The 18,782-nt window shown below is 40.8% G+C and overlaps 1 protein-coding gene and 1 long non-coding RNA gene across 4 annotated transcripts in view; one reads left to right on the top strand and one right to left on the bottom strand.

The window, feature by feature from the left end:
• The window catches only part of SLC24A2 (solute carrier family 24 member 2), a 247,004-nt gene extending 238,478 nt beyond the window's left edge, over nucleotides 1-8,526 (top strand). For all 3 annotated transcript variants that reach the window (XM_025433207.3, XM_025433206.3, XM_035697258.2), the window contains one exon: nucleotides 3,840-8,526. In XM_025433207.3, the coding sequence (XP_025288992.1) occupies nucleotides 3,840-4,089 (250 nt within the window). In that variant the 3' untranslated portion in view covers nucleotides 4,090-8,526. The remainder of the gene's footprint in view (nucleotides 1-3,839) is intronic.
• Nucleotides 8,527-11,099: 2,573 nt separating this feature from the next.
• On the bottom strand, nucleotides 11,100-16,689 carry LOC112650494 (uncharacterized). Its single transcript, XR_003130235.3, has 4 exons — nucleotides 16,304-16,689; nucleotides 14,537-14,637; nucleotides 14,182-14,437; nucleotides 11,100-13,000 (listed from the first exon to the last, which is right to left on the bottom strand). It is a non-coding gene; the product is annotated as an uncharacterized LOC112650494 (long non-coding RNA).
• Nucleotides 16,690-18,782: the final 2,093 nt, after the last annotated feature.

The following is an 18,782-nucleotide window of genomic DNA, read 5'->3' as shown; positions in this document are numbered from 1 at the left end:
TTTTTTTTAAGATTTTATTTATTTATTCATGAGAGACACACAGAAAGAGGCAGAGATATAAGCAAAGGGAGAAACAGGCTTCTCACAGGAAGCCTGATGTGGGACTCAATCCCAGAACCCTGGGATCATGACCTGAGCCAAAGGCAGACACTCAACCACTGAGCCACCCAGGTGCCCCATGACTAAGTATTATGATCCCCATTTTTCAGATAAGGAAACTGAAGGGCACAGAGTTCACAAAACTAGTAAGAGATGGCTGGGATTTGGACAGAGTCTGTGCTTTCCACGACAACACCCTCCACACAAACCCTGCCCTGAGCTCCCACCATCTTAACCACCTTTGAATTCTAAAGATTCCCTCTCCAGCCATATTTCCTTCCTTCTCAGGCCCCTCTCACTCAAGATTCCTCCCTGCTTGTCTTTCTGGAAAATTCCCCATTTACCCTCCCAAAGTCAAATCCCAGCTTCCCTGATTCCCTTGGGCCTGACTAGGGGTTCTTGCTCCTGTAGACTCTCTACAGATGGTGTTCTTGTCATGGTCATGCTTATCAGTCTGCCCACTAGACTGTAAACTACTCAAGAGCAACAGCTCCCCAAAGCCTAAAACAATGTCTAATGCATGGTGGCACCTTGACAAATGTTTGTAGACTGAATGAATGAATATATGAATGAATGCCTTAAAAGATGCCTGTTTCAAAGGAAGGGTATCTCTAGTAGAAACTGTTTTCTCAGTTGCACTGCTTACACATTTAGAGTAGTTTTCTTGGTCAGTCTCTTGTAAAAAAAGGAAAACAAAATGTGCTATGGTATAAAGAGAGAAAATCCTACAAGTTAGGAAGAATTATAAGACCTCTTTGTCAAAAAAAGACCTCTTTGTCCTGTTTTTTAAAAATAAATATCCTAGGGAATTACAAGATGCTTTTTCGTTCACTGTTCTTAAATTGCATATATAGGAACAGGTTAAATGAAAGTTTAAAGAAAAATAACCCCTAACCCTACCACTCAAAAACAACATTTAATTTTTGTATGTTGTCTTCCAAATACCTTTCGGAGGTCTTTTGTTTTTCCACTTTAAAGCCATTTATGTGTGGCTCAAAATAGGCATCTATTAGTAAAGTAGTAAATCAACTATTTTTCTAAGTTCCTTTATAACTCTCATAATTAACATTTTATCACTTCAAAATATTTCATCCCATTGCTTTTCAGTTTAGCCATTATTTTTTATATTTTTCCAATTTTCTGCTATTATGGGGGTTTTGATGAAGACCTTTTTTTTTTAATTTTTATTTATTTATGATAGTCACAGAGAGAAAGAGAGAGGCAGAGACATAGGCAGAGGGAGAAGCAGGCTCCATGCACCAGGAGCCCGATGTGGGATTCGATCCCGGGTCTCCAGGATCGCGCCCTGGGCCAAAGGCAGGCGCCAAACCGCAGCGCCACCCAGGGATCTCCCGATGAAGACCTTAATGCAGAAAACCTCCACTTTTAATTATTTTTTTAGGGTAAATTCCTTCAAGAAATGTTAATGAATTAGAAGCTATAAGCATTTTAATGGCTACTGATGTATATTTTTCAAAAAGGTCTTTCTCAAGAGTTTATGCCAATTGACGAACTTGTTAGAAATATATTGAGTATAAAAGATATTTCATTGTCTCGTTGGCATTCTCTTTTTGTTGATAATATTAATACATACTCAGGTAAAAGATTTTAGACATATAAAGCATAAATAAAAATGAATGATAATCTACCGTCCTGTTTTAGTTCATATATAGTTTACATTATTGAAATTACATTGCTATTTTTACATGTATCCTTCATTTTAACTGTAGAATTATATCATGAGTATTTGCCTATATTATTATAAGCTTATGATTTTTAATGGCTACATAACATTACCTCAACTTCAAAGTTTGCTACTTAACTAGATTTTTATTATTAGAGATTAAGGTATACCCAATTTTTCACTACTCAAAGTAACACTGAAATGATCATTTTTCTGAATAAAGTTACATTTGCAAGTATTATATGTATATATAAATATATATTTTATATATATATATAATATATATATCAATTATTTATTTATTTTAGAGAGAGAGCAAGTGAGTATGAGCAGGGAAGGGGTGGGGTGGGGGGAATTCCCAGCAGACTCCACACACACAGCAGAGCCCAACCTGAGGATCGATCTCATGATCCCGAGATCATAACCCCAGTTGAAATCAAGAGCTGGATGCTTATTCAGCTATGCCACCCAGACACCCCAACATTTCAAATACTTCTATGCTTGATCCCTGAAAAATAGAATTGATAAATCAAAAGGCACCAAAAAAAAAGTAATTTTTCCTACAAAGAGTTTTTCCTTATTTGTAGTGCCATCCAGCACAACTTCATATAGCAAACTTCATATAGCACAACCTCATACCTGTATTGGTTACCAAGCAGTTGCATCAATCACTTCAGTTTGGCACAGGTCAAATACGTAACCAGATGGGGCCTGCATGTGCCAGGTCCTGGATATTCAAAGATGTAGAACTCAGGAGCTCTTCCTTCACATGCTCCCTCTGGCAGAGGAGACCAGCTATGTAAACTCACTACCCCTTTCACCTCATTATTTCTCTCAAGCTATTTGCTTTTCTTTGGAGAGCTTTGTGCTTCAAAAGAGCACCTCTTCTTCCCCACCCCTGAGGTCAGGCCAAAACTGAATCTCCCCTAGCCAAAGGCTAAGACTCTGCAGAAGCCGCATCCAGCTGGGTGGCTGGATCTATGTTTCCCCAGCCAATGTTCCATCATTAGGCTCGATGGGTAGGACTGCATCTCACCCAGCCCCTTGGAGGTGCATGGGCCATGTGAGTCATGTGTTTCCAGCTGCTCAGAGTCCTAACTCACCCCCAGGATGCAGCTAACGGTTAGCTTTTCTGATATCTTCCATTGTTGCCACTCTGGATAGAAAAAAAAAGATGTTACCAGATTTTTAAAAAGTCAAATACAAAGGGAAGGGACAGGTATAAAAATACATAGTAAAGTTTTTTAAATCACATTACAAATGTAAGACCCTGTCTTCCTCAAATTTTTCAGGAAGCCCAATTGTTAGTCAAAAGATTATCCCATCTTTTCCAAAATAAATCTCAAACAGCTATATGGTACCAGGTATCATTTATCATCTCTGGCCAGTAGATTGTGCATTAAATTATGGCTATTCTCCATCTCCATTCCTAAAAATAATGTTGCCATTTTCACCACTGATTTCTATGCCTTTTCTCCATTTGTCTGCTCCTTCTCCTGCCCTGAACAAATTGTCCAGTTCACCTTTTTAGGGCTGGGTGCCACATTTGAATTCAACTTGGAAAGCACACAATAATTTCAAATCACAATCAGAAATCACCCCACAATGATCATATCAGTCTTTTCAGGAACCAGGGTGGCTCAGTTGGATAAGCGTCTGACTCTTGGTTTCGGCTCAGGTCACGATCTCAGGGTCATTGGATCAAGCCCAGCAGTGGGCTCCATGCTCACTGCGTAGTCTACTTAAGACTCTCTCTCCCTCTCTTTCTCTCTCTCTCAAATAAATAAATGAATGAACTCAAATCACCTGCAGTGGTCCCAGCTTTGATCTTACTCAACCATAGAACAAATTCTCTCTTTTCCCTAATTGAGTCAGGAAATAGATAAAAGTTTTTGAAGTTCACCTGACTTCCTTTTGTGATTTCCTGAGCCGACCACGCATGAGTCATAACAAACTTAACCAGACACCCTCCTCAGATTATAGATTCCAAGAAGCTGATGCTATGCCATATGCCTCCTCCAACATGTCTGACTGCTCCCCCATCTATCCTTCACAGGCTCCCACTGCCCTGGCTCCTATACACCATCATTCACAGATTCCAACCAGTGGCTGTCAGCAGCAATGGCCTCTTCTGTGCCATCGTCCTCCTCTTCATCATGCTGCTCTTCGTCATCCTCTCCATTGCCCTCTGCAAATGGCGGATGAACAAAGTGCTGGGCTTCATCATGTTCGGCCTCTACTTTGTGTTCCTGGTGGTCAGTGTCCTCCTAGAAGACAGAATTCTTGTGTGCCCTGTCTCCATCTAATAGGAAAAGCCATATCTTGAACTAACAGCATGGATGGTCCCTCCCCGCCCTGGGTTCTAGGCTCCTTGGCCTCTCCAAAAGAGGCTGCTGACACACAGCCATGGACATTTCAAAGTGTCCCTCCTTGGCGGATTTGAGGATGGATGGATTTGCACTGGGCCCACTCATTTCACAAGCTGCTGCCAACCTTGCCTACTGAAACAGCTTCATGCAAGAGACCATGCAAGAGCCGTTCATTTGGGGCTTCTCTCCATTCACCACTGACAGGTACTCCTCGCTGGTCGGAGGTACATTCATTGTAATGATGCAAACAATGACAAAGGCTCTCTCTATATATACATACAAAATATACAAATTATAAATAGATGCACATGAACACACCCCTGCCTGTTCCTGTATTATACCTCTCCTTTCATATCTATAGAGTAATACATACCTGTATACAAAAACAAAGAAAAATTTTATATATATATATAAAATCAACACACACACATATATATAAATACAAATGCATCTTTTCAGGGATAGCTCTAGTATATTTATAGCACCTATTTGAAGAGGGGCATCACCTCCAGTCTGAGCTTTAACTCTTAAGTGCAAGAGGTAAACTAATAGAATCATTGCAGTGACCTTCAGCCTACTTTGGACTTATCAGGATCCTGCCTGGTAAGGTGGTTATCTTAGAGAGATATGTTGCAGGAGGGAGGGCTTGGTGGAGAGGGTCTGTAGGGACTCTGAGCTGAGACCTCCAAAACATTCCCACCAGCCAAACAGTGAAGACTATCTGCCCATCCTCACCAGGGCACACTGGCCAAAACCCATGCAGTTACTTGGAACAGACAGAGGTAAAACCCAGACTGTGTGGATATTGCTTTGAGGGCAGGAGAGAGGTGACCAGGGTTTGGGTTTTTTGAAGTTTTTTTTATATATTGCCCCAGCATGCAAGTAGAAAAATATAACTGCACACCAGATTAGTGCTCTTCTAGGACAATGAGACTATATAAACTGAACCTATATTGTCCTAATGCATGTCCCATTATCATCCAAAAAGGTGGGGGGCAAGTCTAACTGTGATTGTCTTTTAGGCATGTTTTGATGCTAAGGGCTGACATATAATCAAAATGCCTGCCAAGGGAGCCTGTGGTATGTAACAAGAAATATCATCCAGTAGAGGGGCTCAGTGGAACTTGCCACCTAATGAGAACATAAGGGCATAGTTCTTTAAAGCACCTTCCAATGTGGTTCATAAAGGGCTTCAGTGTCTAAAGAAATCATTATTCCTCCAATAGAACTAAACTGATTCTGATCAATACTGCTTGGGTTGAGGCAGCTTAGAGATGTTTGGAAAGGCATCTATATACTCAGCGCACCCGGGAAGGCTTCTGATTCCAATGTCTAGTGGTGCCAGGACCAGGATTTGGCTAAAGCCCATGCAAAATCTGTGTCTCTCCTTCCATCGGGACCCCAAAGAGGACTCTTCTGAGTCTACTGAAAAACCTCTTCACACCTGGCCTCCAGCCAGTCTTTCCAAGGTTTTGATCTCCTGATTTTGCTCAGCATTCTTGTGACATTTTCATTTCATTCCTTCTCCCAAATTCTGTTTGACGTCTTGTAGGACTTCCCAGATCTATGTCAATAGAAATTAAAACCATCAGGGGGAACAAAAGGCGAACTAAATTGATGAAAAAATAGTTTCTCCTCTCCCCAAGTCATGCTTTCCTTACAGTCAGTTGAAAAAGTAAATAGAGGATGGCCCACGATCCTGTATCCATCTTCCATCTAAGTCAGCACACACCACATATGGGGGACAATACGGTGTGTGTTCTCATATCCAGTCTATCATGTCCCTAACGCCTGCTGTGATTCTGTTGTGGGCACATACCTCCTAACATAGGGAGACAGGGTGCACAAGTGACAATTAAATAGAGGGGAAGGGAGACCTGACAGCCCCAGCTCGAGCTCAGTGGTCCTTCCACATAACCTCAGCTCACTCCACAAAGCATGGCAGTAGCAGGCAGTGCCCATCACAGCTCTTCACCCACAAGCAGAAGGCACAGGAAATCAAGATGCGGCCACACAGGAGGCGAGCCCTCCAGTCTCTCCAACTCGGCCAAGTCGGGTTTTCAGTTGTGTGAGAAAAGCCCACGTCAAGGGCAGGATGTGTTGAGGCAAGAACACACATCTGTGCTACTTCTTTAGAGCCAAAGAGAATGCAAGTGAATTTCTTGCTGAAACCTCTGGCTGTTTTCCCTGCGCATTACTTAAAGGGGAGCAAACTGGGTTATTGCGTGAATATTATTGGTGGGTCTGCTGTTTGAATAGGTGACTGTCACCCCACTATAGATATATGAAACCAGAAAGGATGAGGGAGGCCCACTGCACCTCTGTTCTTGTTGCAGCACTTGCTTATGCTCCCCTGTCTCATTCTTTCCCCATCACTCCCAGCTCACAGTGAAGACCCATCCAAGCAGCCACAGAGCATTTTACTTGCCTTGGGAGCTCCACTCCATAGGAAGTATTGTGGTTATTAATGAGAAGCTGTACTTGAGGAGACAGGCCGTCAGAGTCCATCCCCACCCCGGGGTGTGCTCCGAGCACGAGGTACAGAGCAGTATTCCCCGGCTGCCTGTTATGCAGTTGCCTTCCCCTGCCACGGCTTGCCCAGTATGTGTCTGGGAGGGGATGTGTTGGGCTAGGGGGAGTCCAGAGAGCAGTGTGTGGAATGCAACAGTGGACCTTGAAAAGCATTCAAATCACTAACATAATTTATAAGAAAGAACTTTCCTGAGCAGCATCATCTCTAACACTTCCCCTGCATGCCCGTGTACATGCATAGATACCTGTAGATCTTTATACCAGATTTCTAGGTACACACACACTTACAGCATCACCCTTGACCCAGTCACCTTCAGGATTCAAAAGCAGGGCACATCAAATTTGTCATAATGAAGGAAAAGAAAAGTCACCCACACTGACAACTGAAGGGACCTCGTAGGTTTTTTTCTGTACATGTGTACATACAGGCCTACACATACGCCCCCACGCCATATACCTTCCCACTCCAAGAGTCGAGCTACAGCCTATGGAAATGGCCAGCCATAGCCCTAATGCTGACATACAAGCAAAGAATACACAGCAGAAAAACTTAGACTGTAGATATTCTCTGCTTTCTTGTAGCAGGGCATATAAAGGAATATCAAAAATTCTAGAACCACCTTCTTATTTCTCAATCTAAAATAAACAAGCCGTGCCCAAGTGGTTCCATGCAGTCACAGCAAACCAAGCAGGTCTTGCTTGCTGTCACCTTGCCTGCTGTCGCTCAAGGCAGCCTCCGCACAAGAGAGCGACCTGGCCCAAACCAAGAATGCCTAAATAGAACCTTCTAAGCTGCATCTGGAAATGCCCGTGCTGGGTCCAGCCACCTTCTGAACCTGACTAGTTCCTGCAGAATTGAAGTTGGAGCTGAGATGCGTCTATGCAGTCCTCCAGGACCTAAGCCGAGCCCAACAGGGGCAGAGCAGGAAGATGCTGTATATGTGCACAGACTAGAGGGCAGGCCTATTCATCAGTTCAGCAGATGTAACCGAATATCCTAGAGACTTGCCCAGAAGATTATCAAAAGAGGCAGGCACGGATTCATATTCAGGGAAAAATGCTTTGTCAGGCTTCTAACAGGTGCCACCTGACAGGGGCCAGTATAATTTATTTTCTAGGAAAGACATGAATCAGGTGGTTTGGAGGCCTTTCAGCAAAACACAGCTGCCTTGCTGATGAGACATTTGATAATATTAATGTACATCCCTTCCTGGGCAAGGAGAAAGTTGGCAAACTCCCCACCAATGCTCACAGCTTTTAAATTCCTCCATAACAGGAAGATGGGAGATGAGCCATAAAGGGAGCCCCCTCCTTTCCTGGCCACCTTAGCAGAAAACTGACCAAGCAAATGGCAAAAGTTAGAGCTGCTGGCCAGAGACAAGGTTGGAGAAGAAGCGACGTCTGTTCGATGCTCTGCTGAGATCGCCGGGTCGGAATAAGGGACAGGAGTCTGATGACCTATCTGAATACAAGCATTTTGCAAAACTTCAATATGCCTTCTTCCCTGCCCCTGCCAACACACACACACAGATGATGAGGATGCCATGCTTCCTCGCACAGGACAGATTGGTACTACAGTAATTAAGTGGCCATATTAGAAGTGGCAGCTCAATTCCAGAAGAAATAAAGGGAAACCGTCCTCAGGGTGATTTCTGGGGAAATCATCTAACTCCTGAAGGCTTGACATAGAAGCTTAATGCTCATTCTTGCTAAGCCAGATCTCACATAACCACGTGGCTTAGTATTTTTAAAAGCCACATCCTCCGCAATATTGTCTTTAAGTAGTAAGGGCTTGGCCATTAAAAGAGAATTAGTGGGGGGGAAAATGAAGCATAAGGAAAAGGAAGAAAAAAAATTTATTCACTTTGATTCCCAAGAAACCAAGTGTCACATTGATATATATCCCCATGTAGTTTAAAACAATGACAAATTTCAGGCTTTTCCAACCAATTATAAGAACCTGCATAGGGTCCCAGATAAAAATATCTTCCCCTCTCTAGAAGGCTTTGGGAAGGAAAGGTAATGTGCCCCCAGCCCACTACTTCAGCTTAGCTCCTCCCTGTCTCTTGGCATATCTTTGTTCATCTCACAGCTTCATATTCTTTGAACTATGTAGCAAACGAGAAAAGCAATAAAGGACACGCGCACCACTCCATTTCTTATGGTTACAACATCACAACGTTGTTGTTGTTGTTGTTGTTGTTGTTGTTGTTGTTGTTGTTGTTTCACTTCACTGGGAGCTTTGAAACTGCTCAGGTTACGGCCTATGACCGGCCTCTGACCGCCAGGAGAACGTAGGCATCTGTAGAAAGCAGAGGAGCGCTCATGTTCAGGATGGAAAGTAGCACATCTTTCCACCCAGACACCCGCCTCCAAACACTGTCTGCGCTGCCACTTTCCAGGCTTTCCGCACCCCTGGGGGACCAGCCTTGCTCAGAACCACTTGCATTCCACAGTGGTCTTTCATCTGTCTGGCGAAAGTTTCCTTTAAAAACAGCAAGAGAGAGCTAAAAATGATAAGTGGATCCACAAGTCGGCCAGTTCTTTTAGAGACAAAAATGACCTTGTAATTACTGCTGGAGAGAAAACTCTGTTCAAATTAGTTGTAGAAGGGGCACTGCATGGATCCCCAAATTATGCCAGAGCACTTTCACTAGATGATTGATTGCTAGACTTGAAAACCTGAAAGAATTAAAAACAAAAAAAAAAACAAAAAAACAAAAACAGATGAATACCCAAGTCTGAAAGGGTGCCATAGAATTTGTGTTGAGTTTGCCAAAGGTTTAATTCTGTTGAGACAGGTCGTCCAACCTATCACCCTAATCAAAAGGACAGTTCTTTTGTAGGTGAGGGGTCCTGGCATAGGGGTTCCTGATGGAACCAGGTTTCATCAAGTATTAACAACCAGCAGGTTTACCCTAGCCCAACAAGTTGGTGACTTCACCTGTGTCTTTTTGGGGGATGGAAAAGAACTGGGTCTGGGCACTCTTCACTATGTGCCTCTCACATCATTGGGAGTCCCCACTATGTGACCCTTTATCTGTTTTCATCAAAAGTATCTTTAGAGCTTTATTTCAGAGTCCTTTTTTCCTAACCCTCTTAATTCTTCCAGTTCTTCTCTACTCAGCGTTTTTACCTGCTTTATGTTACTCCTAAATTATAGAACCCTATGACTCATCATGACACAGGTCAGTCTGAACAGGGCTGAATTACAGTCTCAAACCTATTGCTTTGCTCCCTTTTGCTGAACTTCTCTGTTGCTCTTACTTTTACAAAGTCACACTACATTGCTAATTCACATTCATCTTCTGTACCCTATCACTTCTGATCTCTTCTCCGAGACATTTAGCTAAAGCGGGTGCACCTCTCGGCCTGCCCCAGTGCATTTGATTCACCATTTTGCCTACTATGAGCCACTCTCCACTTGGCCTCTTTGAGTCTCCATCTGTTTATTTCTAGGGCCGCTTCCAGTTTTCAAGTCCAGGTTGGACTCAGAGCTTTCTCCCTTTCCAGATTCTGCTTGCTCTTGGCCAGTCTACTGAGCATTTGTCCACCACTTCATTAATGTGAATATTCAAAAACACTGGGCCCCTCCTCCCAAAAATTTCTGTTTCATGTCTTTGGCAGTTTCTCAGGGGGAAAAAATCCCTCCTGATTGCTACTGCAATGTGAACAGAGTTCACATTCATAAAAGAGTAGAGTCACAGAAATACCTTTAGAGTTTAGAGCACCAGTAGGCCTTGGTGCAACAGCACTAACAGGCGTTTATCCAGGGGTGAAAAGTTTGAACACAGGGTGTGGCATAATCATGAGGCCTGGTGAAGTCAAGTTCATGGGCTTCATTTTTACTGTCATAATTCCACGCTCACAAAGAACTCAGAGTGGGGGAGACACCACTGGAGATCATTCAGAAACTCTACTTGCTTTGATATACCAAAAGGAATTCATGCTTTCACTTACATAGGAAATAGGGGAAATGTTGGTCCTCCTCTTATCACCCAGTATTGTAGTGTATTTCCTTCCTTGGGTACTAGGTTGGATAGGAATTGTGTGGCTGTAGATTGGGTCCTGGCCCAGGAAAGTGGGCTACAGTTCAGCAAAAGCACAGGAATTTGGTTCTGCATTCTCACGTATTGGGCTGCATGTTCCTTTATAATGGATCCGTAAGTAACAAAGGCCTTGGGACTGACAGTTCTCTTAAACAGTGAATTACCTGAAAGAGAATGCTAATTTTTAAAATCATGTCACACACACACACACACACACAAAGGAATGAGTTAAGTCTGAATCCCTGAATTAAATAATTTTAAGGATCAAATTACATGCATGCAGTATGGATAGATAATTCCTTGCCATTTAATTAAATGATTCTCCAATTCTTCTCATCAGGATAAAACTGAAGGACAATGGATGCCTTTTGGGTTTTTAATTTTTTAATATTGCACTTTATAGTACTTCATAAGAGACAATTGTCTTAATTAAAGCCATAAAATACCAATAATACATATATTCAGGGCTTCTGAATATAGTCAATCAATAAGCAGTCATGAGTCATTCCTGTTTTGTATTGTTTATTGTAAATTGGAGTTTATCTGTTCTGTTTTTTATTGCATACAATTATTGTTCTAGACAATCCTAACCTGATAAACTTTAAATGTGTACTTTAATAAAACTCTGCAAATGAAAGAAATTATTCATTTCACAAAAGCATTCTTCATCTTCAAAGTAGCTTGTGACATAGTTTCTTGAAACAGCAAGTTCTGATACTATATTGAAAGTCTAAATTATAGATCTACTATTTTTCAGGAATCCATTTGTTATGTAAAGCAAGGTTCACCTATACAGAGAGTGAAATGGATAATTAGGTAAATACATACCTGGGAAACATAAGGTTTGTTTGAGTTTTTATATATATAAATGTGGGATGGGCCTAAGAAGTTCCCTTATAAAAATGGCAAACATAGATATACAATTTGTCAATAATTTCCTGTGCTGAAATATAAACCTTCCTTGGGAGGACACGGCAAATAACAGACATCATAATGCATTTCCTTTCTGCTAAAATACACATGTTCTGACCAGTGTGGTAGACTACTTACCTATACACAGACTTCCCCACAACTAGAAACTTTAATATTTCCATTTATCATAATTTTCTATGTAATTTGAGGGAAAGCTAAAAGAATAACCAAAAAGCACTTAAGAGCCTAGAAATATTCACCACAACTGGACCCCTAAATTCTCAACATGGAGTAAACATGGTTATTAAATTGAACGACCCCACCAATTTGATGCTTAAATGGCCATTTACCCTAAGTCAGAGTGTCTAGGCCCAGAGCCAGTGACGTTCTTGTTGGGGACTGTTTTGTGGTCCGAAGAGTTTCTCCAAAGGGCAGAGACTCTATCCAGAAGAGGGAGCCTCTGTTGACATACAGCCCTGCTGAACTCTGCACATAAAGTCCGTATTTGTGCCCTGCACCTATCTCAAGTGTGTCTTCTGCTCGAGTCTGAGAAAGTTCGAGAAGCAAGAGCTTTTATCTCCAAACAATCTGCAGTCTCATGGAGCCATCAAAAATTGGAGTAGCAAAGCTACCTTCCTGGATTAATTAAGTTGCCACTAGCACTAGAGGAAAGATAAATTATACTTTTGTTCTTTGCATATTGGTAAAACAGAGAAAATGTGGTCACCACTGACCCCAACAAAGACTTTTGCCCTAGAACACATAAACTCTTTTTTGGAGAGATTATATTAACAATATCAGAATGCCATTTTTGTAAAGGATCTTTTTAGGGATAGATGTCATCTCGCTCTTCCTTTGTTTGCCTCCATTTTAAAGAAGCATTTTAACCCTTCTCTTTACCCCCAGCAAGACTCCAGCTGATGCACTTCTGAATTATTTTTGTCATTTTCTGTGTGTTTTGTTTATTACGTGCAATTTTCACTGGATGACAGATGTATGGAGATTTCGCGTCAGTTTATTCTCTGTGAATATGTCTGTACATAGACGGAAAGCTATATTTATTTGTACATAGGCTGTTTGCAGTAATGTGTTCTGTCACATGGACTCCACTTGACAAAGGGCGTTTCCTCACTGTGTTCCTGTTATGCTTTCCACACCTTTGTGCTTCTCCTGCTGGTAATCAACTCATAGAATATCACTTTATGTAACTAAGTCTCCTCGGTGTGAAAAATAATAGTAATAAAATTACTGACTCAAAAAACCCCACATTGTTTTGTTTTTTGGAATAATCCTTACCTTCAGCTAATCAGGACCCTCAGGATATCAAGCAATAGATACACAGTCACAGAAGTTTCCTTGCACAGATTCAAAGAGACAAAAAGACAAGCAATACTTACTGTTCATTGTAACTACCACTTACTGAATGCTTCCTAATGTCATTTGAGCTTTTATTTTTGTTTAAGATTTTATGTATTTATTTGACAGAGAGAGCACATGTGCGCAAGAGCAGAGGGTGGGGGGTGCAGAGGCAGAGGTAGAAGTAGGACTCCCCCGCAACAGGGAGCCAGAAGCAGGGCTCAATTCCAGGACCCTGGGATCAGGACCTGAGTCCCTCGTGTGAGCTTTTAAATGTCTGACAGAAGGGACACCTGGGTGGCTCAGCAGTTGAGCGTCTACCTTTGACCCAGGGAGTGATCCTGGGGTCCTGGGATCAAGTCCCGAATCAAGCTCCCTGCATGGAACCCTCTTCTCCCTCTGCCTGTGTCTCTGCCTCTCTCTCTCTCTGTGTCTCTCATGAATAAATTAAAAAAAAAAAAAAAGTCTGACAGAACCTCATACATTGAAAGAACTATACTAATAATAGTATTTCATTAATTAAATACATGGAAATTGTACATTTAAAGGCCTAATGTTCCCTGAGCCTTTAAGTTCAATTGAGAAGTCTTGTTATGAATATTTTATGTAAAAATAAGAATTCATAGTCACTTTTTATTACATTCAATTAACTCATAAGTTTAAAAGATTAAATTCTAAAAAGTTAACCTCACTCATGAATTAAATTCCCTCGGGCACTTTTAAAATTTTACACAGTTAACATATCCAATACCCTAAAGTAACTCCAAAAGACTGATGGAATTACAAACCTAAAAACCAAAATCTTCCTATGCACTTCGGTGATTCTTATTAATCTGTCAAACAAATAAAATATTGTAAACCATTTAATATTTAAATTTTTATACTAAAAAATTAAAATTTTATACCATTTACATTTAAGTACTATTTGCAAACAATAAAAGTCCACAGTACCTTTAAAATTAACGTCACGAGTCTAATATAAATTATACATTTCAAATCTTAATCCGATTATCTGATATGCCAGATATATTTGAAATATCTTAACACAAACGCACGCAAAATATCCCAATGATTATAAAACTTATTCCTAAACCACACCAAAATATGAATGCTATCAATTCTATTTACTTTATGATCGCTGTATTTCAATATCATCTTGCCTACTAATGAGTGGACCTACCATCTCTGGCAGAATGAGATGACAGCCGGAGTCACAATAGCATTATTTATCATTTAGAGAGTGGAGCCCAGAACATGACCTGTGATCCCCACATACAAGATGACTCTACTGGAGCCAAGAGAAATCATGTAGCTCTCAGACTGTGAGTCAAATTCTGTTTCATGTCTGTCCGTAGAGAGCCTCTTTCCTTCTTCACCAAGCCCAAGCCTCTGGGCTGGGGTTTAATTTTGCAATCCAATGAGCCTCATTAACATTACTTTTTTGGGGGGGAGGGGGGGAAAAAAATTACTCTTTTTAACTTGAAATCTTCAAAGTTGTATATCCGCATTTGAACAGGTGAATTTTGGAGCCCCACCTGGGTTATAGCCAGTTTTTCTATACCTCTGGATTGTATTCAAATAATCTCTTTATTGCTTGGTTGGACTCTTCATTCCATTCATAACTTTCTTGTCTGTTCTGAACACAAATCCAAACATTTTATTAACAACTTTTTTTTTAAGATTTATTTATTTATTTATTTATTTTTATTTATGATAGACATAGAGAGAGAGAGAGAGAGAGGCAGAGACACAGGCAGAGGGAGAAGCAAGCTCCATGCCGGGAGCCCGACGCAGGACTCGATCCCAGGACCCCAGGATCTGCCCTGGGCCAAAGGCAGGCACCAAACCACTGAGCCACCCAAGGATCCCTTTATTAACAACTCTGCATATGCACTGATACTAAATGCTCTGTATACATTTCATTTAATCCTCATAACAACTCATTGAGTTGGGTACCATTATTGCTCCCATTTTACAAATAGAAATGTGAAGCCCCAAGTTGTTCAGGGACACGCCCAAGGTCACACAGTGTCAGAATATTAAACTAAATCTGAGTCCTTCCACTACCCAAATTTGAGCTCTTGAACATTACTTTTTACCTTCTTCCATGAGCTACATAATTACCCCAAGTCCTAGGACTTAGAATTATGGGCCACACAGGCCACTAGACAGGGTGAAAACACCAAAGTTGATCAAGTATTGGGCCTCCTTTGGCATTCCTAAATTTACACTTCTCCATAAAAAAGTACCAGCACACCAGCTGCAACTCACTGAGTTTGGTGTCTTCACCACAGGATTTCTCAACCTTGGCACCAGGGACATTTGGGGCTAGAAAATTATTTGTTGATGGGTGCTGTCCTACGTATTATAGGATGTGTAGCAGTATACCCTGGCTTTTTATACCCATTAGGTACAAGGTTCAACAAGCAGAAAAAAAGTCTCCAGACATTGGCAAATGTACCCTAGGGATAGAGTAGGGGTGGGGCAAAGTCACCCCTTGAGAACCACTATGGTTCTGTCAAGTAGAATGCAGTCTACAGTGTCAAGTAGACTTCAGCCAATGGTCGCCTTTTCAGCTCTCTTGTGTTCTCTGTCTCTTTCTGTCACACACACACACACACACACACACACACACACACACCTTCTAGCCCCCACCCACAAAAGTGCAGAGGTAAAAATTCAAGCAGGAAAAGTTCATTTGGCCTCAATTTTTAAATGGCCTCCATATGAACAGAAACTACTGAAGCTAAACCTTAGGACTCCTCCTTCAGCCCATTCTACAAGTATCGGCAGTTTACCAAGTATAATCTGTGTCTAAGGGGTCTGCCTCTCTTGAGCGTCTGGGTCTCTCCTTGGGCAAAGCTTGGCCATTCTCTTGAAAGAATTTCTGCAAGCCACAACCATGGAATAGCACATCCCCAAAATCATGCTCTGAGGTGACCTCCATAATGAATATCCATTGGCATTGTCCTGATGACTGGATTTCTCCCCAGAGGGAGATTTCAATGTCTTTTTTCTCTGTCAGCATAGTGGATGGGCTGCGGGCAAACAATCAACTTTAAGGAAAGCTTAAAATCCATGCTTCCTCTCATCTTCCTTCCTTCCAAAATGAATCCCACTTCTCAGAGACGAGGATTTAGGAACTCTTTATATGCAGTGAAAAGGCCCAAACATTTTAATGCTGCATACAACACAGTTATGTTTACTGCCCCTGATGGTATTTTTGATCCATGTTTGAGACTGTAAATATTTTCATCACACATTAATGTCAATTTCATCAGTGCTGATTTTAGGCAACTTACATTAGGTTGATTAAAATGTGTGATCAGTTGTCCATGGAGAACAATTTCTAACCATTTTCATTTTATTGAAATTTTCATAGAGACCATGCTTTCTGTATAAATTTTAAAATAGAGGGCAGCAGCTGGGTGGCTCAGTCGGTTAAACACCCAAGTCTTGATTTCAGCTCAGGTCATGCTCTCAGATTCCTGGCATCCACGAGCCCCCGCTCATCGAGGAGTCTGCTTCAGGATTTTCTCTCTCCCTGTGCCCCTCTCCTGGGCTCACTCACTCCTCTTTCTAAAATAAATAAATAAATCTTTAAAAAATATATTAATAAAATAAAACAGGAATTCAACTCATCAACTATGTTTTGTTTTGTAACCATATCAAAAATTTTACCCACCATAGTTGCTATTGAGAATAGCTATTGGGAATGTAATCTTTAACTAGTCAACATGGAATTTCCTGGCCAATACTAGGAAATTTACTGATAGACCCCTTCCACCACCCTTTAGAGGGCAGCCTATCTAAACAATTCATTCCTTGCTAATCAATTATTTTCTTTTAATGCCCTCTGTCTTTAAAAACCTTTCTCTTGTTTAGCTGAGTTAAGCTCCCCTCTACCCGCTAGATGGGATTGTTGCCTGATCCAGGAGTTGTTCAATAAAGCCAATCTGATCCTTAAAATTACTGGATTAGGGAAGCCTGGGTGGCTTAGCAGTTGAGCATCTGCCTTTCACTCAGGGCGTGATCCCAGGGTCCCGGGATCCAGTCCCACCTCGGGCTCTCTCAGGGAGCCTGCTTCTCCCTCTGCTTGTGTCTCTACCTCTCTCTGTGTGTCTCATGAATAAATAAAACCTTTTTTAAAAATTAGAAGAATAAATAAATAAATAAATAAATAAATAAATAATAAATAAATAAAAATAAAAATTAGAAGAATAAAAAATAAATGTACTCAACTGAATGTTGTTTTTTTAACAATCTTCTCCACTATTTGGACTGAACCCAGTTTTTATTAGTACAGTTTTACAGTTTAAATTTCACCAAGAACATTTAAGTTTGCCACCAATTTTCTTATTTGCAACTCAATAATATATTGTACTCTTTGGAGGTTATGTTGCTAAAGAAAAAAACCATAGTAAACCATAGGTTACGTTGCTAAAAAAAAAAAAAAAAAAAAAAACCTCTTTGGAGGTTACATTGCTAAAGAAAGAAACCAAACCACTGCATAGAAAAAAAACCATAGTTGCTAAGGAAAAAAACCTGGAATTGCTATATTTTTTCACCTTTTAGGAGGACTAATTTTTAGGTTTGTTCTCAGTAAAGATTTATAGCAGCAAAAACACATGATTTCCTAATGCACAGCAACTCTGCATGGCTTTTTCTGTTGTTGCTGTTTCTGATTGGTTTTTTCTTTTTTTTTTTTTACTACCCCCATGTGTTTATAATACCATTTTTTAAACTTGTTTCTGAATGAAATGTCAGCATAAAGTTGTGTAAGACTAAAATCATGAGAACTCTCTATTTAAACAACAACAAAACCTACTGTGGTATGAATTTGATTAATCTATAAAGTGTTAAAGGAAAATATTTCACATGAGCAATTTTATTAGGTTTTATCAAATTAGATTTGTAAGAATAAAAATAAGTTACAAAAACAAATTGCCTTTGCAACTATTTATGTTAGCAATTGGCCTACAAAACACCCATATAATTATATAATTAATGTTTGTTTTTTCTTTTTTTTTTAAGAATTAAAAAAAAAAAAGGTACTCCCTAGTCACAAATATGGAGATACTGGGGTCCAAATGCATTGACAATTACTTAACATACAGAAGTCTTTTTTTTTTTTTTTTTTTAAGATTTTATTTATTTATTTATTCATGAGAGACACAGAGAGAGGCAGAGACACAGGCAGAGGGAGAAGCAGGCTCCTTGCAGGGAGCCCAATGACTGGATCCCGGGACTCCAGGATCACGCCCTGGGCTGAAGGGAGGCACTCAACCACTGAGCCACCCAGGCATCCCTAAACATACAGAATTCTTGATATAAAGTATGCAGTGATCAGAGTTCAGAACTGTCAAAAAGAGTGACTTTGATCTACCTTTTCCTACCTGTAGGTTACTTAATGACTCTGCATCGGCAGGCAGAGGGAGAGGGAGAAGCAGACTGCCTGTTGAGCAGGGAACCTGATGTGAGGCTCCAGACCAAGACCCTGGGATCATGACCTGAGCCAAAGGCAGATGCTTAACGGACTGAACCACCTAGGCACCCCCACTGTAGGCTTCTGGTGTCTTTCAGCTCCGTCCTTCCCATCCCATGTGACTTTGAACAAGTTCTAGAACCTCACTAAGACTGAGAAGACGTCTTCAATGGGTCCTTTATTGGGATATCTGGACACTTTCTAATCTTACAGATTACAAGAATCCTAATTGTTTGTCCAGGACTCTAATACTACACACATAGAAAGCCCATCTCTTACTGGGATGCCACAGAGCC

The sequence above is a fragment of the Canis lupus genome, chromosome 11 (assembly GCF_003254725.2).
Source record: "Canis lupus dingo isolate Sandy chromosome 11, ASM325472v2, whole genome shotgun sequence".
In the NCBI taxonomy this organism is placed as follows: Eukaryota; Metazoa; Chordata; class Mammalia; order Carnivora; family Canidae; genus Canis; species Canis lupus.
Note: the sequence above shows the minus strand (reverse complement) of the source record. Positions and strands in the feature narration are given on the sequence as shown.